Here is a 26,260-nt window from a genome sequence, read left to right on the forward strand (position 1 = left end):
GTCCCCGCCCCGTGCCCTGGTTGGCCGGAGACAGCGCGGAGGGAGTTAAAGAGTCGGCACCTGGTGGGCATCTGCAGGAGATGCTAGAAGTTCCACGTTCTCCGTGGGTGTAAGTGCGTCCTTCGTGGCCTTGGCTGCTGTCCGGAGTTGGAGAGCGGTGGTTTCCTGGCTCCGGGTGTGCCTGCGTGCTTCTTAGGGGTGAAGGGGCGCCTGGAAACCGAATGGTCGCTGGAAGTGACGTCTCTGCTGTCTGTGACCAAGGGAGCCCGCTCAACTTTGATATTCCAGAGGTAAATTCCTTCTTCTTCTTTTTTTTTTTTCCTTTCCCCTGGCTGTAATCCTCTTTGGAAGGAATGCTGCGTGGCTTTGTATTCTGGAGGAGAGCGGGGTTGTCTTCCGGCAAAGTAGTTTAAGTTCCCACCTAGACCCTGTCAATCACCCTGCTCTCTAAGGAGGACGAACGCGCCAGTCAGTAGTAGTAGCTGCAGTTCTGTATGGAATTACTGGAGTATCCGGAGGGTGTTCATATTGTTTTAGTCTTGGAAAACTACAAGGAGAAGTCGTTTGGTTGGATAGGTGCTTGTGCTTAGCGTAATACACTTGTTTCAAATTGGGCCCAAACTCACTCCTAACTGGTTGAGTGCTTTCTTTATGCCGCTTAACTTCCCTGAATGAGTTCCTTCCTCTGAAAAATGATAGAACTAGTGCCTTACCTCTCCAGCTTCCAAGATTAGTTTCAGGATCATCAGAGAAACGACCAGGATACTGTCCTGTAAACTATAAACTAACCCCAGGAGGATTAGGTTTGGAGTGAACACATTGTGAACTGTTGAACACATCTTGTCAGGATCTATGATGCTCAAGGCCTTTAATATGTACACTTCTGGTTTCTTTTTAGTTTGCTTCCTGGGATATGGGAGATGTCAGCGAACTAAAAATGCAAATAACACCGGAAACTCCAGGAAGGATCCCTGTCTTAAATCCCTTTGAGAGTCCTAGTGATTACTCTAATCTCCATGAACAAACCCTGGCCAGCCCTTCTGTCTTTAAATCCACAAAACTACCAGTAAGTTTTTCTTGCCCGATGTTTACAAGTGATTTTAAATGGAAGTAACTGCAAATAATTTTCAATGTGAATATCTTACAGAAGATGCGTCACCTAGTCTTCCTAAATGTTCTTTCAGCAGACATGATCTGAGTGCTCTTCTATAGTGGAGAAGTTACAGTCACTTGTACAAACTCTCCAGGAACGTCCCACACCAACATCAAAGCAACTAACTTTTACTCAAGAACCAGTTAGGCTTTGCAAGGCACCTGGTCATAATTGAGCTGCCCATGTGTACCTCAGCTCAGAACAAAGCAGCTAAGGACAATGTGGAGACAGATATGGCCATGTTCTAATAAGCAATTGTGGACACTGAAATGTGAATTTCATATTACTTTTCTGTTATGAAGTATTGATGCCTTTGTTGGTTTTTTCTTCCCTGCAACCATTTAAAAGCATTCAATCCTATTAAAGCTTGTGGTTAATATACAAGGGAGTCGACTCCTCTGCTATTGGAATAAACTCAACAAAATGAGCAAGTTTGAAATTGGGAAATATGTGCTACCGTTAATATTTATTAATCATAATAATTTATTTATTAGTATTTATCAGAAGGAAGTGTGCTCTTTGGCAATTCAGAGATGGCTTCCTCACTTTAGCTATTTTTACTGCTGCCACACGAGCTAAGTTCTTCTGGCTTGTTAACCACACTTACCTAGAAAATGTAAGACAAGGTGGGCTGGCTATTTTTATGTCAGTTTGACACAAGCTTGAGTGTCAGACTCAGCTGGGAGAGGGGAGCCTCACTTGAGAATATGCCTCCATAATACTGGGCTGTAGCCAAATCTGTTGGGCATTTTCCTAATTAATATGGGAGGGCCCAGTCCACTGTGGGTGGTGCCAATCCCTGGGCTGGTGGTCCTGACGTCTGTAAGAAAATAGGCTGAGCAGGTCATGGTGAGCAAGTCAGTAAGCAGCACCCCTCCATGGCCTCTGCATCAGCTTCCGCTTCCAGGTTCCTGCCCTGGTTGAGTTCCTGTCCTGACTTCTTTAATAGTGCACAGTGATATGAAACTGTAAGCCAAAGAGCCCTTCCTCCCCATGTTGCTTTAGGTCATGGTGTCTCATAGCAGTAGGTGACCCTCACTAAGACACCAAGTGGCAGTTTCTGCTGCATCTTATATCAGTTCAGAAAGTGAGAAGTCATGCATGAGCCACGTATAGTTTCTATGGAGTCATTTCATTAATTTGACCTCGCAATTGATTATGATAAAAATTCAGCTATCCTTTAGTTATAATTAAAACTAAACAATGAGCCAAGCAGTGATTTTGCACACCTTTAACCCCAGTGCCAGGGAAGCAAGGACCTGCTGATCTCTGTGAGGTAATAAAGGACATAGGTTAGACTCCCAGAGTCCATGTGAAAGTGCTACCAGTGAGGACTATTTGTCCTAGGGGAGGTGCATATAGGCAGATTCTTGGGACTCACTGCCTGGCCAGTCTAGATTATTAACTTGATATATCAATGCCAATGGCAAATCCATTCCCCCAAAAACAGTGTTAATTCCTAACCATATGGACATGGACATATATACACAATAATAAAATAATGATTTCATTTAAGTTGGGTTTTATTGGGGGGGGGGCAGTAAAGGGGTTTGGTTTCATTGGTTAGTTGGTTGGTTGCTTTTTCCAGACAATGTTTCTTTTTCTTTTTGGTTTTTGGATATGGGTTTCTCTGTGTAGCCTTGACTGTCCTGGATTCACATTGTAGATCAGGTTGTCCTTGAACTCACACCTGCCACTGCCTCCCAGAGTGCTAGGATTACAGGCAGTGCACCACCACGCCCAGCTGACAAGGTTTCTTTGTGGCACTGGCTGCCCTGGAACTCACTCTGTAGACCAGGCTCACCTCCAACTCATAGAGATCCACCTGCCTCTGCCTCTGCCTCCCAAGTGCTGGGACTAATGGCGCGTGCCATCACTTCCAGCATCAATTAAATTGTGATTAAACTTCAAAGCCAGAAAATAAGGCATCTTGCCCTCTCCCCCAAAAAAGTATATTTGTAATTACAGCTTTTGATCTGAGGAAGGTCTGGGATTAGATGAGTCGTTACATGTGGGAGAAGCCCTGGATGGCTTTTGTAAATACTTGGAGAATCAGTTAGTTCATGAGCTGTTGGAGCTACATGTACAGCCAGGACTTGAACTGTAGTTCATTGTCAGTGACAAAGGCTTTCAACCTTTGGTAAATGAAGCTTTGGTTTTCTCTTGGTCGTGGTTTCTCCCTCATGAGTGCTAACTGTGGCAGTTCTATACCTTTGTTGCTCTGGTTTTTAGAATATTGTGCCATTTTTTTTTAATTATTCAAAAATTTTGATATTTTAAGATAATGTATAGCAGGTTGACTTACTGTGATTTGGTTGCCATTTGCCACTTAATTTAAAGTAATTAAACTCAGATTTGAAAATCTAGGCTTTGAAAGAGTTTATGTTATAGCCACCTACAGTTTTGAAGGAAATACTACGTAGCATTTTGATGAACTATTTTAGTTAGATTTTATATATGTGCTTACTTTAAGACTCCAAGGGAATTCAGGTGGTCTATCGATCAGCTGGCTGTAATAAATCCCGTGGAAATAGACCCAGAGGAGATTCATCGGCAGGCTTCCTACTTAAGTCGCTCTCGGTAAGTTTTCCTATGTTGTACTCAAGTATAACAGACTGTTAAGTAAAGAGACTTAGGACCTTCTAAAAACTGATTATTTATATATGTAAATATATCAAGAAGAAAATTAATACGGTTTTTTCCTTTCTAAATGAGTTTTAAAAAATTGTCTAAAAAAGCTACCTTAACTTAGAGTTCCAATCTGTATAGAAATTATTATTATTATTTTTTTTTTTGTCCAACACACAGACACATCTACACCAGACTCAAAACAATTGTCTCCCTAGCACTTGGTGGGATGGCGCGGCACATTAACGCTTGTTCCTTTCTCTGTGCTTGTGTTTTCTGATGTGTTTGGTTGCTTTCTAAGAATAAAAGAAGAGTGTTCAGTTGCTGCCTTCTGGGGAGGTCTAAAGTCCCCTCACACACTGGATGCAGCAGCACTTATTGACAACAGAGGGCTTTCGAGGCATCATCAGGGTTAAGTTCAGTTCCTCAAGGAGTCTCAATTCATTTTTAAACAGTTATTTATTATAATATCTGTGAGTGTGAGTGCACATGCCATGGAGTGGGTGTGGAGGTCAGAGGGTGGCTTTTGAGAGCTGGTCTCTCGTTCCACCTTGGAGTCTGATTTCCGGTAGTGAGGCGTGCATTACAAGTGCTTTTACCTGCTGAGCCATCTTGTGGGCCCATAAATTGTATTTCCTTTAACTCTGCATGTCACCTGTGTGGTCTGCACTTCTTTGTTGGTGTGTTCTGTAGTTTTCAAACACTAGTGTGGCTGTTCAGTGATGCTCAGTGTAGTGGCACCAGGCTGGGAAACCATGCTAGTAGACACGGCTAGTAGACCAGAGTTAGGGATTTGTTTGTTTAGTTTAGTTTTTTCAAGACAGGGGTTCTCTGTGTAGCCCTGGCTGTCCTGGACTCGTTTTTTGTAGACCAGGCTGGCCTCGAACTCAAAGAGTTCCGCCTGCCTCTGCCTCCAGGGCTAGATTTTTAATTAACAGATTGCTAGGCAGCATTATTTATAGTTTAAAGAACCCTTGTTTTATAGTATGATTTTTTTTTTTTCTGTTTTCTTTTATTGCAAATAGATTTTTTTTTCCCTCACATAATATATCCTGGTTAGGGTTTCCCCTCTCTCTACTCCTTCCTGTTGCTCCCCACCTCCTCTCTCATCTGGATCCCACTCCCTTTCCACTCTTAGTAGAAAACAATATGGGATAATAATAAAGTGTAATAAGGTGAAACAAAACCTGTATATTGGGGTTGGACAAAACAAACAGAAGGAAGCGAGCACAAGAGAAGGCACAAGACTCAGAGACCTACTCGTTCTAAACCAAAAGCCATAATCCATACACAGAGGGCCTGGTGCTGACCCACGCATGCTGCCTCAGGCTGTGAGTTCATATGTGCTTTGCTCATGTTGATTTAGAGGATCTTGTGTTCTTGGTGACCTCCATCACCACTGGCTCTTTAGACTCTATCTGCCTCCTCTTCTGCAGGGTTCCCTCAGCCCTAAGGGGAGGGATTTCGTGCAGACATCCTATTTAGGGCTGAGTGTTGCAAGGTCTCTAATGCTGTATGTCTGGCTGTGAGTCTCTGGATTGGTTCCTACCTACTGACGATGGCTGAAGAAGGCGTACTGTCTTTTTAAAAATATTCGAAAAATAATCAAATACATGGCTTGCCCAGTGTTTACCTATCTGTCATAAAATAGGCACGTTGTTAGTCCAAAGCAATCGGATCTCCCCCTTTTGACTTTAGAAGTCACTCACAGAAAGATGCATCTGTTGAGCTGTTCTTCCAAACACTTGCCTGACTTCCTACTCATTTCTCTCTGCTTGGTATTCAGATGACTATTCACTCATAATTAATACCCACCACCCACCTGAATTCTTTTTTTCTTCTCTCTCTCTCTCTCTCTCTCTCTCTCTCTCTCTCTCTCTCTCTCTCTTTTCATTTTTCAAGGCAGGGTTTCTCTGTGTAGCCTTGGCTGTCCTGTACTCGTTTTGTAGATGAGGTTGGCCTTGAACTCACAGAGATCTGTTTGCCTCTGCCTCCCTGAGTACTGGGATTGCAGGTGTGTGCCACTGTGCCCGGCTCCTGAGTTCCTATACGAAGGGAATATGCGGAAGATAAAGCATATAGGATTTAAAATTTTAAGTAATACTTTCTATAGGGAAGATTAAAAAAAATAATTCAAATGAGTTTATGGGTGACTTTTGTGTCCTCCACAAGCTGTATACATTTTTTGCCTTATCTCTTCAACATATTAAATTATAGATAATTTTTATATTATCGTCAGTATACTTCCCAAGCTCTGTGAGACACTGTACAGTATTCCTGTTCCGGAGAACTAGGCCACAGTTGCAGTATATTTTCGAAAACTAAAGGGTGTGTGGGTTTAGAAAGAGCATCTTGGTGCGTTTAAGTGGATGGGTTTGTTATATAGGAGAACAGTAGGGGTATATCTAATGTTAGTTTTCTGGTGTAATTCACTGAGTGCGTATAAGGCTTCTACCAAAGAAAGTGAAAATACTCGCAGCCGAGTACATTGACTCTTACTTGGGAAAAAGCAATGGCCTCTAATACCTCTTCTTAACTGCCAGGGCCAGCAGGCCTTCCTTCCTTGTTTTGCATAGCACACCCAAGTGTATTAGAGTAAACACATCAGTGTTCAGGGCACCTGTGTGCACACATGGTGTGCACCAGGAAGCTACACACGCTGCTTTGCCCTAGCTGTCACTGTAGAGTTTCGATTCCAGCAGTCGACTGATTCCAGAAGTTAACTGAGTATTTCCGCCTCGAGCTCCTGAGACAGCAGGGTTTGGAACGGGATGAGGCAGGATTGGAGCTTACTATCAAGTGAGTGCATACAATCATTCGGATGCGGTTATGACGTGGCCATGACAGTGAAGACACCTGCTTGGGCCAGGGCTCATCACGCTGGTTAGGGCATGTGGATCATCATCATAGTTCATTCTCTGACAATTCCCTTACTTAAAAGCTTCATTTAACTTAAATTTCTGAACGCATATACCCTCATACAAACTCCACCCCCCCCTTTTTATCCTTCTTTCCTTTAAAGCAGGAACAACTATTTACATGAACAGTCACTAAGGAAAATAATTTGAAATTGGTCTTTAAATTTTGTTTACCAGTTTATGGATGGATTGCAACCATTCTTTTCTGGAACAAGATAAAGAAGTGGTCTTACAAGGCTAATTGCCACGTCCTTGGCAAGTGATGCCTTGTACATGGGACCCAACATTTTGTATTGAATTTTATAGCAGAAAATTTGTGTTGTAATTCTGTATTGCATTAGAACCAAAAAGTATTAATTTGGACAAAATCTTATATTGTTACTACATTTCACAGTTAATATTTTTGCTTGTCTATTCAGGTTGTTAATTTCCCTTCAGAATAGAAGTTTATCCTAAAATTATTACTATAATGAAATTGCTATAACTGAAAAAAAAAAGAAATTGGACAATTCTATTAAATTAAATACTTTATTCCTGTTGCTTAAAGCACGTTATTTAAATTGTTGTTGTAAGTTGGATATATCAATGTAAGCCTTTTAAAAACAAGTTTCCTTCCATTCAGACTTAGACTGAGAGGAAAGGGAGCCTGATAGCTAATGGTGATTTTCAGAATACTGCCATTAACTAAACGGTAAATGCTTTCCTTTTGCAATGAGTTTAACATTTGTCAGTATTTAGTGAGGGAGATTGTTTCTTTGAAAGGTTATTATTTTTAATGTTCAATAAGCTGAAGTAATGGCCTGGTTATTTTTCTTCTCTATCTCTATATAGAATAGATAAAGATGTGGAAGACAAAAGACAAAAAGCCATTGAAGAGGTAACTTAACACTGTTATGATCATTAAGTCAGCCAACAATGAATTCTGCATGTGTGCCCCTCCTTTAGGAAGACTTGAACTCCTTACCGTCACAGCTCCCCTCCGTCTGTTCATGCCCTGTTCTGAGCTCTTTACAAGACCCTTAGTTCTCAGCTGTCTCATATTTCCCCTCCTTTGCTATTGTAGTGCTTCTCTGCATAGACTAATCTGGATTTGGCCAGTGTTGTTCTCTGTTCATTTCGTTCGCAGGGCCTAGCACAGTTTGTCTTCCTTGGGCTTTCAGAATACCGATTAGCATGAGTTCTGATTCAAGTTGGAGTTGATGTAAAGGAAGCTGAGTATTTTTATTCCTCCACATGCTAGTGTGGCATACACAATAAGTTTGCTTTTGTTGTTAATACTTAAGGAGTGTTTGTTTGTTTGTGCTTTGTTTTCTGGAACTTACTTTGTAGACCAGGCTGGCCTTGAACTCACAGAGATCCGCCTGTCTGCCTCTTGAGTGCTGGGATTAAAAATGTGCCACCACGCCCAGCTTACTTAAGGATTTTTTACAATTTAGAATATATTTCATAAAATGGCTTACTGCAATGCACAAAGATAAGATTTTTTTAGTAAAAACAATGAAGCCATGGTTTTTACTTTTGGATTTTTTTTTCTTCCTAAATTCCTTCTCCTATCCTAATATAAAGATTAGCTAGTTCTTTCTTCAGAAAGGCGTAGGCATAATAGCGCTTTTTGAGCTTTCCTTTTTCCCTCTAGTCTCTACTACATGTTTCTGTTCCTCGGCTATACTTGGTTCTTCTGTACCCCAGAAGATTTGTATTAATGGCCTGTTGTGGAGTTGGATGACTGGTCCCTCTTTGGTTGTTTATACATGGGCATCCTGTCCCTTGTACTTGAGATTACAGCCTTATTTGAAGAATAACACTCAATCCTGACAAGCCTTGTTTCCCTTGTTATCTCTCATGTTAAATTCCCACTGTTCTGCGGCCACTTAACTCATCCCCACCTAAATGTCTGAGGTCCTTTACAATTTTCCAACATCTTGGAAAATATCTTCCCTTCTTAGAACCCTGGAACTTGTTTCAAGGAGAGCTCAGCAGGTAAACCGTCAGGGAATAAAATCAGTGAAAGTCAGGATTTAGTATGTCATAAGCCGAATATATTTTATATATACCCATCAAAAGCATACCTGTCAGATGTAAAGAGAACAAAGCTCTGGCAGTCTCTGAAGGGAACTGCTGCAGCATTTCCTGTGTCTTTGGGACTGATTTTTACCTATACAATAGCATACATCCTTTAAGTGTGTTAGACACATAGGTTCATTCTCATTTGGTTTTGCTTCTTGCTTTTAGTTTTTCTTGATCTTTCTTACATTTTAAAAAATAATCACTCATACAGATTTTTATATGCATAAATAATATCTTGTTGATAGCTGTTAAGCTCTGTTCACTGTCTTCATATCACAGTGTTGTGGTCTGTTCATGCATTTTCTGTACCTGCAGTGCTCTGGTAAGCCGGAGGCTTTGTGGACTTTCAGTCTCCTAATAGGCCAAGCCACCTATGCTCCTTGTTAATGGTGTGCTGCTTGATCTTTTCCTCTGTGCAGTGCTGGTGATTCCCGAGCTTTTGAATGTCTGTGTTATACTCTTTATTCTTAATGCCTTCATATTTGGGTTCTAGTTCTGTTGAGTGTAAATGTCTATGAAACTTCATAAGTTGATGGGTCCAAAACAGTTCCTCTGCAACTTTTCTATAGTGTTATCTCTTTTCCATTCTCTTTTATTTCACATATTTTCCTTACAGACTCATCACTGCTTTAGTTAAGGAAATTAACTCTTTGCCCTGTCTGTAACAGAGTAAAAAGAAAACATTTTTCTATGAAAGTAAAGGGGAAAGTACTGCGTTAAGAACAAAAGACATAGCTATAGATAGACCTACGGATAGATAGACAGATAAAAGATGGATGATGCAAGACTAGAAGGATGGATGGATAGATGATGGATAGATGATTGATAGGTAGATAGATGATAGATGATATATACATGTCTTTTTTGTTCATTTGAGTAGAATGGCTAGTGACACAGAGTTACATGTGTGCCGATTGGCTTTCTCTTTATACACCTACTGCCCGTAGTGTAAATACTCCAGTTATAGCCAGTTTCCAGCTACTAATATGGTCATCACCGAAAGGGAAAACATGCAGTTGCACACTCTAGTGGGACAAATTCCACCATGTATATACCCAAGGTACAGTTAACCTCAAGAACATTGATACTGATATGTATGTAAAATAATGTATAAGTAATACATTGTGAATTACTCAGTATAATTTACTTAATGATAAATGTATATAGTTTTATTACTGAAATTTTGGTAATCCGATCTTGAGAGCCAGTACAGGCTAAGTCCAGCACACTATTTACTTAAATGTCTACCTTTATCTCTATTTATTCATTTCCTCCTAATCTTATTTGTCACCAGCCCCAGAACAAATTTGAAGAGAAATGACAAGTAATTTACCTATGAATAATAACCTTAACTTAATTTATAAGTTTTAAATTTAAGTGGTTGATTTAAAGTATTAAGACTTCTCTCTATGTGTACTTTATATTTCTTCTCCCTTAACTTTGGTCAGTTATGTTGAATATTAACATTTTAAAATAACCAAGTTAGTATATAACACACTTGATGGCTATTTGAAAATCATGAAGGTGCTTTTTCCCATTTGTGGGGAGTTTAAGCCTAATTGTACAACTTGGCTTTTCTTAGTTTTTTACTAAAGATGTCATTGTACCCTCTCCCTGGACCGATCATGATGGGAAACAGCCTTCGGAGCTTCATCCTAGCAAATGTGAGTATAAGCATGTGAAACCCAGGGACTGTAAGGAAATGTGAGTATTCAGCACACATCTCCGCAACCAGGGAAACATAGCACAGTATCCATTATGGGCTTTGGTTAGGAGTCTGCTTAAAATTAAGTTTCTAGCTGACAAGATTAACTCCTTTTCAGTTAAAGGTCAAAACTTAATTGAAATATGTTTGGGTTTTCTTTTATTGATTTTTGCTATTCTCTTCAGAAAGCTTTATTTCTCATGACCATTGTGAGTACTAATTCTAAGGATACCTGTAGAGGCTTCATAAGTGTAGATACTTGGTTTTAAACACAGATGAATCATGCATGCCATTGTCAGGGGCTTTTTTTGTTTGTTTGTTTATTTTGGGTTTTTTTGAGACAGGATTTCTCTGTGTAGCCTTGGCTATCCTGGATTTCACTCTGTATACCAGGCTGGCCTCGAACTCATAGCAATCTGCCTGCCTCTGCCTCCTGAGTGCTGGGATTAAAGGCGTGCGTCACCATACCTGGCCTGTTAGTGACTTTTGAAGGTTAGTATTTTAAATAAAATCCTTACTTCTCCTGGGTGTTTGATGATTTGCCTATGCCTTACAAAGACAGAGGAAGGGTGGTGACTAACTCTCTGTTGGGCAGCCTGGTGCAGCTGGTGATCTGTAGATGTTTATAGAGAGCTTAAAAGGCAAGCCAGGCATCCTTCCAGTTCATTCTCCCAGCAGGCAGTGCGTGTCTTACATTGGCTCTCACGGTCGTTTGTGCTTTGAGCAGTGTCTAGTGTAAGTTTGGTCTTCATATAAGGGAACCCGCTCCTCAGCTGTTGATGCATGAGATGAGCCTTTCTCTACAAGGGCAATGTCAACTGCTGTCACTGATTCCTTACAGCTAAGAGGTGGGGGCAGCCATTGGCCCTAGCAGCTGTGAGACTATATTTCAGGAAGGTTTGAGTGCTTCAGCTTGATTCTGGTTTTCTCTTTGGAAAATGAAAGGATTAAACTAGAGAATTGTCCTCACAACTTTGTTCATGATGACATTTTTTTAATATTGGATTTTTCACGGATGAATAGACTTTACATATAATCTTATTTTTTTAATATAACTTATATTCTGAGAAACTTTTTTGCTAAATGATGCAGTATCAGGAAAGTGCAGAAAAGGAGTCTATAAATGTGGCTCAGCTTGTAGCAGAGTGCAGCATTGTCAACAGACACTCTACAAAGCTGCTTAAAGTGACTCTATCAGACAAGCTCACAGGAGTGTCATATTCCTGCATGTGTGCAAGAAGTTATACAAAAGGATTTTGTTCCAAAGTATCTTTTGTAAAGTTGCATTCATATGTGCTTGTGCATAGGTGTGTGTTTGTTTGAAGATGTTTTCATCACCTTTGAAAGGCAGAAAGAGTGTGTCCATCCACTGAGAGTGGATTTGTGTCATGCCCAGCATAAGAAAGAGGAGGTTTCCCTCTGTAGCAGATTTCCTTACAACCCATTATAGAATGCTATTTTTCCTTCTCTCCTTCCCTTCCTTCCTTTCTTCCTTTCCCTGTCTCCTTTTTTCATTCTTTCATTCCTTCCTTCTCTTTTCCTTCTCTCCGTCCTTTTTTTCTTTCCTTCGTTTCCTCCATCCTTCCTTTTTCTTTCTTTCTTCCCTCCTTTTTCTTTTTTTCTTGAAATGAAATCTCATGTTCAAGGCTTGAGCTTTTGGCCTTCCTGCCTCTACCTGTTGAATCTGGGGTTACAGTTGATAGGCCACCATACCTAGAGATCGCCATGGGGACCAAACCCAGACCCTGTGCATGCTAGGTAATTGGCTCGGTTTTGGGGGTTTCAGGCCTCAGTTGATTGGACCTTTTTTGCTTTGGGCCCTGTAGCAGCACAGTGCATCATGGTAGGAGTGCATGATACAGGGACCCTGTTCTAACTGTGGCCAGGTATGGAAGAGAGAAAAGAGGGAGACTGTGGTCCCTCTGTCCTCTCAAGGGTCTACCCTGTTGGCTGCTAAGACCTTCAGTGGAGCCCCACACCTTAGGGTGCATACATTTCCCAACAGCACTAAGCCGAGGATAAAGCCATTACATGTTGGACACTGGGAGACATTCTAGCTCTGAAAACGAGAGGCCGTTGTCTGTGTAGCATGCATTGTGTGACAGAGCTAGTCTGTGTTGTTACCTCCTTCAGTTTTAGTCCAGAAGAATGGGAAGACACTGTCTTTGGAGTGCTTTGTTCCCACACAGTGGTCTACTGAGTATTTTGGGAGATTCTGGAAACTGTAGGAGGTGGGTGGGGCCTGAGAGGAAGTAGGTCACTGCCAGCAAATACTTGGCAGCCTCTTGCCCCTCCCCTCCCCCTCCACTCTGCGCTGTGTCCTGCTGTGATGAAATGTGCACTGGGATACATCTTTGCTCCTGTAAGCTGCTTCCCTCAGTTGTTCCTCACCACTGTAAGAACAGAACTAAAACATGACAACAGTGCTGGGAAGAGGAACACAAGTTTGGAGCGTTTATAAGCCATTAAGGCATTTGGACTTCATTTTAAAATCATTGTGGGCTTCTGGCAGAAGGGAGCATCAAAATCTGAATTGTATTTTGTTTCCCCATTGTGCCAGTATTTGACAGGTAGCCTCCAGGCAGTCTGTGGCCTTCCGCACCTTCTCTCACTTAGGACTGCTCAACTCAGTGATTCTCTACTAGACCTTGTGATTGGTGGTGTTGGGTTTTTTGTTTTGTTTTGTTTCCAGTTTTCAAGACAGGGTTTCTCTGTGTAGCCTTGGCTTTCCTTGGACTCACTTTATAGACAAGGTTGGCCTCAAACTCACAGAGATCCTCCTGCCTCTGCCTCCCAAGTACTGGGACTAAAGGTGTGCGCCACCACAGCTAGCGATCTTGTAATTGTAAAGCTATCTATAAAATAGAAGACTTAAAAACATTAACTTTTTTTTTTTTTTTTTTTTTTTTTTTTTTTTTTTTTAAAGACCAGGTCTCTGTAATTCTGGCTATCCTGGAACTCTCTAAGTAGACCAGACTGTTCTTGAACTCACAGAGATCCTCTTGCCTCTGCCTCCCAAGTGCTGGGATTAAAGGCGTGCGCCACCGTGGACTGCAACATGTATTGTTGACTCCTGAAAACACTGAGTACAGTTTTATTCATCACCTTTCAGATTTTTTTTTTTTTTTGTCAAAAAAATCTAGTATTTTGGGAAAATTAAATGACAGAATCTATTTGAGATTTATTGGCCATATTTACTCATTCAACAGTATATGTACATATTAAAACATCACATTATACCAAAACCACATATAATTATTTGTCAATAAAAACTAATAATTACGTGATAACTTCTTATTTGATATGATAATCTTTTAATTTTAATTTTACTTGTTAAATAATCCAATAGAAACATACCAAAATTATAAATTTAGATATTTATCCTTAAAATCTGGAAGCCTGCAGTGTGTAGTTTTACTTTGAAAGATAAAACCCTGAAATAACTAAATATAGAATTATGGTTTTCTACTTAAAATATTTTACAGGCCTTAATAACAATAGCAACTCTCCTGTTGGGCAGAAGCTGACGCATTCCTCTGAGAAGTGCAACGGTGAGTATGCGCAAGGAGCACATTGCACGAGAAGTGCAGTGGTGAGTATGCGCAAGGAGCACATTGCACGAGAAGTGCAGTGGTGAGTATGCACAAGGAGCACGTTGCATGCTAAGCCACATTTGATTTAGATGTGGTTCAGATAGTGCCATTACTTTCAAATTAAGACATTCTTTTGAGAAGGAGCTGTATGCCCAGAGAAGTGACTTTTAAAAGCTGGTGTGGGGCTGGAGAGATGGTCAGTGGTTAAGAGCACTGTTTGCTTGCAGAGGTCCTGAGTTCAATTCCCAGCCACCACATGGTGGCTCACAACCATCTATGATAAGATCTGATGCCATCTTCTGGTGTGCAGGTGTACATACAAGCAGAACACTGTATATGTAATAAATAAATCTTTAAAAAAAAAAAAAAAGCTTGTTTGTTAGAACAGCTTTTATCCAGGCATGCTTTAGAAATAGCAATCGTGTGGTACTTTCCTGTGTAAAAGGTGTGAATTGTAAATTGATATCTGGTTTGGGAAAGAGTTAAAGAAAACACACAGATTTGTTAATGTGAGAAATCCCCTAGTGTCTGCTGGGTATCTTATTCAATTCTAGTGTGCAGTCTCACAGCCAGTGGCTAACTTCTACCATTACCAAGTTCCTGCCAGGAACATGTAGGAAATCACGCAGAGGAGCGTGGCATGGAATGTAACAACACGCCAGCAGACTGGTTCTGTTTTCTGGAGTGTGTGGGGAGATGGCTGGTTGGCAAGCACCCGCCAATCGCATGCCACGTGCCTGGGCATACTTTCATGTGTGCATGCTTCCTTCTCTCTGCTTATTTTCAGCTGCCTGCCAGACTCTGCTGTCCCTTCCTGTGGATTTTAATCTAGAAGCTTTATTAGGTAAATACCAAATGACTTGAGCCTTTCGTAACTTAAATCAGGTTTTCATTTTGTTGGCTTTTTGCAAATGGCAATGTTGTAATTAAACAGCAAACTGTCTTAAATTTTTCTGTTTCCTGAATGTAACCTGAATTAGTAGTGTTTTTATCAGAGTGAACTTTACTGTGGGAAGCAAATGATAAACATTTTAGTGGTGCTGGAATAATACTAAAAACAAGTCAGGCATGGTGGCACACTCCTGGCAGTCAGCAGGCTGAGACAGGAGGATTGCCACAGGATCAAGGCCAACCTGGCTTCCATAGTAAGGCCCTGACTCAAAATAACAACAGCCGCAAATAAATAAACACTTTAAAAATAAAGTATATCATTTTAAGCATTACACGTACATGTATTGGAAAAAGTTCAGACATGTTTTACGACTGTTTTACAAATCGGGTGCTATGATGACCAGCTTTCTTTTGTTATTGTTAAATACAGGCGACTACTTTAGAGCGGATAGCTTTGTGGAGCAGTCTCCTGGGAACCTCAGTTCTTCATCCCTCAGAAGAAAGCTTTTCTTAGATGTGAACGGAAGCATCTCTGACTCCTTACCTTCAGCTTCTCCCGAAAGTCCTCCTCGCAGTGTGGGAGAATCTCTTGAGGTGCTTTATCCAATAGCATCTCTCCATCTCCATTACAGCATAGAAGCCTGTGTAGACGCCATGTGCTGTAAGATGCGCACTGACAAGTGGGTGCTTAGTGTGCCATAGATAGGCTTGGGTAGAGACACTCAGACCACAATTGGGAATAGCACCCTTGGGTGTTACACTGAGTATTTTCTCAGTTCATAGAGTGATTCCAATTGGATTTCAGTTTTATGTTTAGAGGTAGACAGTGTGCACAAATTAATCACTGTCTCAAAGAATTGCAGCCTGGTTTACTTCCTGAATTATCAAAATATTAGCAGTGTAACAACTGGACTAGCATTGATGGAGTAAATAAATTAGTTTAGAGATATTTCCATAGATAGCTAATTGTTATTAAATATAATGAGTGATTTGTTTAAACCCAATTAATTACATTTTGACATTTTACTTTAAGATTTTTCTAGCAGTCTTACTATTTTTTTTGCAAGATGCCTTTTATTGTTGGTTCTTGAGAATTCCTAGTTTATAAATATGTTGCAAAGATTACAAAGAACATGCAATATAACCATGACAAAGAGAAATTTAAAATATTCACTGATTGCTGACTTGGTTTTTATTTATTTGTTTATTTTATTTTTTTAAATCACAGGGACAGTTTTCTTCTAGCCCCATTCAGAACAGTGCAAAAAAGTACAGTTTGGGGAGCATAAATAGCCCGTCAGCTATTTCTTCACCCACTTTCTCACCAATTGCACTTCAAATAGGAAAGACCCCACTCTCAGGTATGTCTCAGAATAATGCACACAGTTAAAATTTAAACTGTCAACATTATGTTGTTGAAAGCGCTCTTTTATCAGTTATAAATGAACTCTTAGGTAGTAACTAGTAGAACCTTTTTTAAAACAAAAGGAGTAGTGTAAGTCAAATGTGGTAACTTATGCTATAAGTCCCAGAACTTGGGGGTCAGAGGCAGAAGGACCACCCTGGAGATTCGTAGATCCATCCATGGCTAACCTGAGCCACCTAGGAAGGCTGTGGTGGTTTGAGTGCGAGTGGCCCCTATAGGCTCGTGTATTTGAATGTTTGGTCACCAGGCAGTAGAATTCTTTAAAAGGATCAGAAAGATTAGGAATTGTGGTCTTGGTGGAGGTTCAAAAGCCTATGGCAGGTCCACTTTTTCTTCCTGGGCCTGCTGATCCCACACCATGTGTGCCACCATAGTGATAACAGACTAACCTTCTGATACTGTAAGCAAGCCCTAATTAAATGTGTTCTTCTACAAGAGTTGCTGTGGTCATGGCGTTTCTCCACAGCAATAGAACAGCCTTGTCTCAAAAAAAAAAAGAAAAAGAAAAGCGGGTGGCCTGAGGGACAGGGAGTATGCTGTGTTGTAAGATTGTGTCTCCTAGAAATGTCAGAAGCTACACCCATGAAGTGTCACCCTTATGGCTACCTAAACATGACCTGAACAAGGACAACACCAATAGACTAATGTGGTGAGCCCTAAAAACGTGTTTGTGTGTGTGTGTGTGTGTGTGTAAGTAACGTACAGACTGAGCTGGTTGTACTTAGGAACACACATGAAGGTAACACAAAGAAAAAGAAGCCATGAGCTGGGCGTTGGTGGTGCATGCCTTTAATCCCAGCACTCTGGGAGGCAGAGGCAGGCAGATCTCTGAGTTTGAGACCAGCCTGGTCTACAGAGTGAGGTCCAGGACAGCCAAGGCTACACAGAGAAATCATGTCTTGAGAAAAAAAACCAAAAAACAAAACAACAACAAAAAACCAAAATAAAACAAAACAAACAAAGGAAGCCATGAATTTGAATGAAGCAGTGGCAGTGGCTGCACAGGACTGTTTATAAAAAGGAGCGGCAAGGGGGAATTATGTAAGTATAATGCCAAAAACTTAAAAAGCAAGAATGTTATATAAAATAAAACAGAATGTCTGGCTCCTCACACACACTGAACCAGTCTTCATAAACATTATCATTATCAAATAAAAATATTAAAAAAAGAGGCTGATGACCTATTTCAGTGCAGAATACTTGTCTATGCTGTGTAGTGTCTATGTTCAATCCCTAGCACTACAAAGAAAGCTGGAGGGGAAATTTACCTCCAATCTAGAGTTCTCAGGAAAATTCTAATTTGATTATTTTGGTAAGCAGTATTTACTTCACTCTACCATAGAGATGGCACTTTTGGAGATGTGTTGGTGTTTTATGCCTTCCTACTATCAGGAACATATTTTGACAGTCAAATCCAGGATATTCAAATCCTGCAAAATAAATATGTTCAGACATCTGTATATGCTTTGAGAAAAATATTTGCTGATTTTTGAAAAGTTTTTAGGGCACCAATTCATAGGAAAAATTTTAAAAATTAAAGCCTTTTGCTTTTTGTATATATGGGTATAAATATGGATATGAATATGTACATAAACACATTTGTACATTAATTATGCATGGTTCTTTTTTTTTCAAGAAGCATTTATTATGAGTATTTTCACAGGTCACTCAAATCATTTATTGGTACCTCAAAAGCATGCTTTGAACCATTTCATACATGTATCATTCTATCTGTCTAATTTTTGTTTTGTTTTTCATGGCCCTGGCTCAGGAAGCCCTCAGGTTAATTTCCCAAAAGTAAAATTTCATCAGAAGGTGCAAATTTTTTTTTCTTTTTTTATATTGTATGTGCATTGCTTTGCCTGCATGTATGTCTGTGTGAGGGTGTCAGATCTTGGAGTTACAGACAGTTGTGAGCTGCCATGTGGGTGCTGGGAACTGAACTTGGGTCCTTTGGAAGAGCAGTCAGTGAATGTTCTTAACTGCTGAGCCATCTCTCCAGCCCCGGGGCAAATATTTTGAAGGCTTTGTTTCCCTTTCTGTACTAGGGACTAAACTCAGGTCTTAAACACACTAGCAAGTGCTCTCTACTGAGCTGTGTGTTTCCTGTGCCCATATTTTTAATGCTTTTGATGAATTTTACATACTTATATCAACTGAATTTTTTATTGTAAACAATATTAGGCTAAAGAATTTTTATCATTTGATTATTGTTAGATACTTTATTATTATAAATACTATTTTCAAGTTTTTGTTTGCCTTTGAGTATCATTATAAGTATTTTATATAAAAATGACACAATTTTTACATACTTTCCAAGTGTAGTTATTTTGGAAATAGTGTCCTAAAGCCAACCTGTTAGGAATCTTCTTTGTATATGAACAACTTCAGTATAATGCAGTATACTTGGGAAGAAATAATTAATAAGAAATTAGACATTTTAGTTAAAATTTGCAAAGAGCCACGAAAACAACCTTCGAGCTTGAGTTTATTGAGGGGCACTGGCCTTTGCTGTTGTTTCTGACACTAAAACTTCCCTTCAGTAAACACAGCTGTTGCCGGAGTCCACCTTTCTGGCATGAAATGTGGCTGCTCTTTAATCATGGCTTTCGTTTTTTGTGTGTTTCTGTGACATGACTCTGCCTCCGCTCCTACAGAACAGAGGAAGTTCACATTCCACTCTCCTGAAGCTTCGTCTGGAGCAAGCTCCACCGGGATCACCAGTCCAAGCATCAGGAGTCCGTACATCGATGGCTGCTCACCAATTAAAAACTGGTCTCCTCGGAAACTCAGAGGAGGTCCTCAGTTTCTGTCCTCCCTGATTCAGATACCCTTTACCCTTGAGACTCACGGTGAAGATGAGGAAGATGTTCTCTCCACAGGTGTCTCTCCGCCAGGCACAAACGCTGCGGCAGCAGTCCTTCAGCAGTTGAACTGTGAGACTTTGGCATGTGGCGAGCCTTTACTTGTCACTGCCATGTCTGTTACGCAGAGTCAGTCTAGTACTTCTGAGAAGGAACTAGCACTGTTGGAGGAGATTGAAAGTGAGAGAGACAATGACACTGTGGATATGGTCGACCCTATAGACACAGTAGATGAGAGCACGTGGATAAAGGAGCCGGTGGATAATGGGAATTCACCCATGGCTGATTTTGTGAGTGGAATTGAAAACTCTCATATGTGCATGTCGCCTCTTGCAGAAAGCAGTGTTCTGCCCTGTGAAAGCAGTACTATCCAGGTAAGGATCTTGACTATTCTGTAGTCTTGGCTCTGAGTGGGTATTACAGAATGAGAAAGATAATAGGCTAAATGTGAGGTGTTACAGTGTGCGAGCTAAATGTGAGAACTGTGGCATTTGCTATTTTAAAAATTACCAGCACTGTGCACCATGAAACTGCACACCTTTAAGCCTAGTACTTGGGAGGCCAGCAAGTTCCAAGCCAGCTAGGGCCCCATAGTCTTAAAAAAAGACTGCCCCAAAACAAAATTCCCAAGTGAAACCAGGAGGACTAATTATTCACATTTCATATTCCTATTAACTACTGTCTACTTGTAACAGTGAATGATGAGCAGGAAAGAAACCAGGCTGCTTTTTCTGCAGGTTGCTCTTCAGACAACCTGTCATGGCTTACTCGTCTCCTGGGAATCTGCTGCCAGGGCAATGCAGTTTCCAGCATAGCGTTTGTGCTCAAAAATGTTAATAGTTTTGTCTTTCCTTAATGTGATTTAGGAAAGAAAACTTAGAGCACTTTCATGGGTAACTTTTTATATTCTTAAAAACATAGTAAACACTCTTTCATGGAACCATGCATTTCCAGTTTCCCAGGAGTTGGGCTGAGTGTATCCCCGGAAGTTCACAGAGCCAGGGGACAGCAGGACCAGCATTGCCTTAGCAGCTTTGCATCCAGAGTCCATGTTCCAGTTAACTTTCCTGTGCTAGTGCTCAGTAATGCTTTCTCACTGTCAGTCTCGGCATGTTGATGCTGAAAACACAAAGTACTCAATAACTGAATAAGTAATACAACCTTTTTAGTTAATATCCAAATAATTGGTTTCAGCCAGGCGATGGTGGTGCACGCCTTTAATCCCAGCACTCGGGAGGCAGAACTCTGTGAGTTCAAGGCTAGATTGTTTTACAAGCAAGTCCAGGACCTCCAAGGCTACACAGAGAAACCTTATCTTTGGAAAACTAAACAACAACAAAAAACCCAACCAACTAAACAAACAAAAAACCCAAATAATTGGTTTCATCATGGTATTTTTTCAGAAATACTTGCTGATTTTTATGTCTGTAGTGCCTATCCTGACTTCTGCATGCTTAGTTTTGGAAAACATTACACCTTCTTTTATATACTCTAGCTTGTTAATTCGTCATCCTAAACACACCAGTCAAGCTTTCCTTTAGGGGTACTGTTAACTTTTTCTCACTTCGTTTTCAACTTCTCTGTTGGGAAGGTATTAACAGAGAGATTACAAAGTGTTTTTGTTGAAACATACCTTTGTATCACCTAGAGTTACCTGTTGGGAGTTCATATCCTGTAACTGTAGTCACAGAACCGTCACCTAGTTTCTGCATGGGCACATCTCATCCTTTCCAGGCCTGTCGTGCATTCCCTCCTTAGACTGCACTAAAATGTACCTCTCAGATTACCCTCTGCGTGGTATCCTGCTTTTCTTTTACAGAGATCTTTTAGTTTAATATGTTTGTATACATTTCCTACCACAGAGTTCTTCAAGCATTCAGACCTAACTGCTCCCTTCCACACAGCCCTTTGACTTAGTTCATTGACTTCTATCCATGGTACACGGTTGTTGTCCCAGTGATTCTGTCCTTGTCCTGTGACTTCTCTTAGCCCTGCCTGTTTCCTGTGTCCTTTTCTAGGTACTTGTCATTCTCACTGCAACATTTTCTGGTGGCCTTCTAAGGAGTGTGGTTTTAAAGAAGTGTATGCCTGTAGGCTTTGAACTTTTTCAAACTTACTTTAATGCTTGTGCCTCCCTTCCCACCCACATACCCTGGAGAGGAGAGAAAAGAGGTTAATGGGAACAGGAGAAGTAGACCTTTTTAGACTCAGTTCCTTGTAGCAAGCGATTCCATTAGAGTAGGAGGCAGGATGCCAGCAGACCAGTTAAACAGCAAACCAGCAATTCAGCAAAGGCAACTGCAACTGCAGCTGCTGGAACTGGGAGCAGGAGCCAGAACCCAGAACCTTGAAGCATTCGCTGCAGTGCTTCTCTCTAGGAGCGTCTTGAAGTGGAGTGATGAACAGCCAAGACCAAAAAGACCTCTTGTTTTGGGCTGATATATATATAATCTATATCTATCTGAGAGTCCATACTGGGATGTTTATCACTTGTCAAAGATCATGCCCCTTTGCAAGATGCAATTCCTTTTCTAGTGGACAAATATCACCTGTTCTCCCACAAGTCTGTTTTCAGCGGAAAAACGCCACACACCCTTACACAAGTCTGTTTCACATCCACACTTGGGATCAAAACAAAAACATGTTTACATCCACCTCATGTGCCTGATGATGTGGTGCTGTTTTGAGCTTAGACATGAATATCCTTTAGAACTTAAGATGGCATTACATCATTGACTATTTTTCAGCTATTGATGGTTAAGAAAGCTGAACCTTTTAATGCTTAACCTTCTGCAAATGATTGCTTCTCCCCCTTCCTGGTTTGTGGGATGTTTTCCTGGAACACAGTGGTTCTGAATTTTCAGGTGGCTGTGAACTGTCATGTGGATGCTAGGAAATCAAACCCAGGTTCTCTGGAAGAGCAGCAAGTGCTCCTAACTGTGGAGCTAGCTCTAGACTCCACTTCACATCACACTGATGAGTAGAGAATTCCTGTTTGCGTTTTTAGTTGCTTGGTTTTGGCATTTCATCCTTCACTTCAAAATGCTGCTGCTATTGCTCCCTCAATACTAGCAGGGAGTGGAAGATGGTTTGTGTTGTCTGGGTGGCACATCATCAGCTCTGAAGTTGGTAGCAGTCTACAGGAAGACAGCGAGGTCAGCCACCATCTATAACATAGGACAGGCGCCCTGTGTGCCTTGCTGACTCCTGTACTATTGGGTCACCTTTGCCTTGACATCTCCAGTTATGTTTTAGAACTGAGTTATGAGCCAGTTATTTGGTAGTGGTGACCATTAGAAGGAAGAATAATTGGCAGACTCTTTGTAAGTAATCTGATATTTACACTTTTGATTAAATATCTATTGAATGTATCAGAACTAGGGGTTTCCCTTGGGAGGAATGTTAAATTTTATATTACTTTTCACAAGGGTTTTGCTTTAATGAAATGTGACTCCCAGTAGCCAACAAATAGGTATACAGGCATGAAATTTAGAGCTGCTTTTCTTGTTAGCGTAATAGAATGGCTTTATAAGCTCTAGATGTTTGTGAGGGGAGCAAAGAAGGACAGACGTCCCTCTACTCTTAATTCTCTTCAAAGTCCCTTGCCTTGTGAGCCTCTGACCATCCTCATCTCATTACTGTACGACACCGAGTTAACCTTTCTGAGCCTTAGCTTTCTCACTTATAAAGTAACAAGTATTTAGGAGACAAAATAAAAATGGCATTACAGTGCCACATAGGACTGGGCATTTTCACTCAGCACGTGTTTTTATAGTACAGTAGATCCCCCTCAACCGCAGTTCTGCTTTCTGTGGTTTTAGATGCTTGTGGCCCCAAATTGTTTAAATTTAAAAAGTAAACAATTTGCTTCAAATGCATGCTGTTTTGACTATGATGTCTTGAACTGTCCCTCACCAGGATGTCAAACACCCTTTCACTAATGGTCTCACGGTGTCTGTCTTACCCTCACTCGCATAGCAGCTGTCTCAGTTATCAGTCTGGCCACTAGCCAACACATTACTTGTATTTAAAGAGCCTTAAAAAAAAAAAAACCCAATATTAACTAGTAACCACTGAAGTTGTAATCCTGGCCATTTCCATATGTCAAAGAGGAGCCAGAGAATTCCTCCTTGAAGTGGAAAAGTGGAACAGTAAAATATTTCGAGACTATGCTCCATAACTTTTATAAATTGGGCATAGTGCCATATGCCTATAATCCTAGGACTCTGGAACCTGAGACAAAATTGTGAATTGGAAGCTGGGTTAGATTGTACTACAAAAGCAAATATGCTATATTTGTTATATTCTTACTATTGAAATTTTTCTGTGCCTAATTTGGTTTTTTTTTGGGTTTTGTTTTGGTTTTTTCGCGAGAGGGTTCCTCTGTGTACCCTTGGGTGTCCTAGACTCACTTTGTAGACCAGTCTGGCCTTGAACTCACAGAGATCCACCTGCCTCTGCCTCCCAAGTGCTGGGATTAAAGGCGTGCTCCACCATGCCTGGCTTACTGAGACCGATTTGTAAGGTAAATCTTTTAACAGGTATATGTTAGGTAGGAAAAACAGGCATACAATCTTTCATGATAAGAGAGGGATATATACCTACTTTAAAACACAAATCCTTCTCTCCTTTGAGGCAAGAGAGTATGTTTTAAATTTTAACAAGTTTTCTTGCAGTGCACCACTAGGAACAACCGGGCATAAGCACTATGCAGGCTAACTTTATTTTTGTTTTATTTTTGAATACCCCAACAGTATTTAGAAACTGTTCAAGCCATCCATTTTTAGAGATAAGCTAGGGAAACAAGCAGGAAGGGGAAATTGATTACAGTCTTTACAGTCACAGAAGAGCAGAAACCCATTTGGTGACTTGTCTACTGATGCTAAAGGAATTTTCCTTCCCCTGAAATATACCTTATCAACTTCCTGTGAGGAGGAACTGTGCAGAGCATGACTGCATACTGAGGTAGTCACTGTTATCTCTGTTCAAATGTAGCGAGCTATACTATATGCGCACTTAGCCTTTACATTTCTTACATCTCATGTAAACTAGAAAAATGTACTGAGTTTGCAGTTCTATGTTTAGATGTTTTGTGGTTTTCATTCCTACCAGATGGACAGTGGCTACAACACCCAGACTTGTGGAGGCAGTATCACCGATATTGTTGGGACAGAAAGCTACTGCAAAGAAAATGCCACACAGTCCTTTGAAGTGGAAATAAAATCTCAAGTTTGTACCATAAAGGTATGGAAAACAGAGTTTGCTAAGAATACAGACTGTAATATTTACTAAATGACCTTTGAACCTGTCTTCTCACTGTTCTGTATAGTTCTGTGTTTGTGCTTCCATCTTGACCTGTTATTAAGTAGATGATTTTTAAAAGCAGACACTCCAAAGTTTCTCACTGTCCCGTGGGAGAGAATGGGGGTATGAGAGGGAGAACTAGTTCCACCCCAAACTGCCTTTTAACTAAAGGCCTAAACTGAGAAATGGCATTTTTTTTTTTCACAGCAAAACCACACAGTGCAGAGGTGTTGGATGAAACCTGCGAGTCCATCTCAGTGCGGCAGCCCATAGAGCACCAAGGGCAAAGGGCCACACAGGAGCCCTCGTGTTTCCTGCATGCCATCTAACGTGCTGCTGACTGGGTTAACTGCTTCAAGTAATATGCAGAGCTCCCTCCTTAATGTGAAAATCAGTCTGCAAAGGAAGTCCATCACAGAAGCAAAAGCTCCAAGTTGTTAAAAGTCTTATTTTTTAAAATCAATAAATATTTTTATATTTGCTCTGACTGGTTTGTTTAACAAAAAAAACGAAAGCTGATGGTTTCTACAGGGTCAATGAAACCACTTGTTAAAACTTTGCGTTATAGTCCTGAATTTAGCAGTTCTTGGAACACAGGTAAAATGTTAAAAGTGAATTTCTATATTGTTACATGAAAACTGTATGAAGGAAATCTTGATATAAAACTTCCAGAAGGTAGAAAGATGTAAAATGGACTCCTTAAAAATGTCACTTTCTGGGGAAATTACTTGGTTCTTGGTATAACTGCTGTAGTTAATATTCTAAATATAAATGCTAGAACTGTGCTAGTTGGCCCCATCCTGTATGTTGCCATCTATGGGGTGAGTACAGGATGCCCCAGTAACATGCACCACCATTCCTAGGGCAGGGCCTCCCTCTAAGCTTGGCTAGGGAGATGAGCAGAACATGGGAGAATCATAATCATTGGGAGACAGTGGAGGGCTTAGAACTATGAAGAAACAACTGAGAAAAATAACTAAGTCAAATAACATTTTAAAAATCTGAATTAGAGAAAGATGGATATAATGTGTTTGAAAGTATCAAAGACTGTTTTTGTATTTTATCTCTTAAAAACTGAGATACTTAAAATGCCTCATTAGTTCTAGAAAAATGAAGATTTACTTATGTCATTTTCATCCTGATTTGGCACGGTACTCCATCTTTAGTATGCTTACTGCTAATTTTAATCTGCATGCGCGCACACACACACACACATACACACAGTGCTTCTATCTTACCTGCTGTAACACACTGAAAGTTGGCTGGACAGTTTAATATAAGTTTATCTGTATTATAAGTTTATTAAAAATGAATTTGGTGTCTAAGAACAGCCTCCCTGGCTACCTTCCAGGGTTTTTGTTTTGATTTTTGCTGTTTTTGGTTTTTCGAGACAGGGTTTCTCTGTGTAGCCTTGACTGTCGTGGACTGGCTTTGTAGACCAGGCTGGCCTTGACCTCAGAGACTGCCTGCCTTTTGGGATTACAGGTGTGTGTGCCCACCACACCCAGCTTACCTTCCAAGTTTTAAATTATTTTTAGGATTGAGTAATCCTTCATTTTTACATACTTGATGAAGACACATTGATTAAATATTCTTTCCAGTGGAAAACAGCATGAATAGCAGCCTCCAGCTACTCTGCTCAGGCTGAGGTGGAGGAGTCTATGTCCCCTCCTTGATTAGCTTTTCTCGATTGATGTCACTCATTTGCTTT

The 26,260-nt window shown here is 40.5% G+C and overlaps 1 protein-coding gene across 1 annotated transcript; it reads left to right on the forward strand.

Annotated features, from left to right (window-relative positions):
- The first annotated feature begins 3 nt into the window (after nucleotides 1-3).
- Nucleotides 4-25,003, forward strand: Bora (BORA aurora kinase A activator). Its single transcript, XM_051160905.1, has 12 exons — nucleotides 4-290; nucleotides 899-1,066; nucleotides 3,627-3,733; nucleotides 7,531-7,576; nucleotides 10,349-10,430; nucleotides 13,957-14,022; nucleotides 14,852-14,908; nucleotides 15,386-15,549; nucleotides 16,184-16,316; nucleotides 19,039-19,619; nucleotides 24,358-24,489; nucleotides 24,757-25,003. Exons 1-12 carry the CDS (start codon nucleotides 222-224, stop codon nucleotides 24,820-24,822), a joined length of 1,671 nt encoding a protein of 556 aa, XP_051016862.1. The 5' UTR covers nucleotides 4-221; the 3' UTR covers nucleotides 24,823-25,003.
- Nucleotides 25,004-26,260: the final 1,257 nt, after the last annotated feature.

Source organism: Acomys russatus, chromosome 18 (assembly GCF_903995435.1).
Source record: "Acomys russatus chromosome 18, mAcoRus1.1, whole genome shotgun sequence".
In the NCBI taxonomy this organism is placed as follows: domain Eukaryota; kingdom Metazoa; phylum Chordata; class Mammalia; order Rodentia; family Muridae; genus Acomys; species Acomys russatus.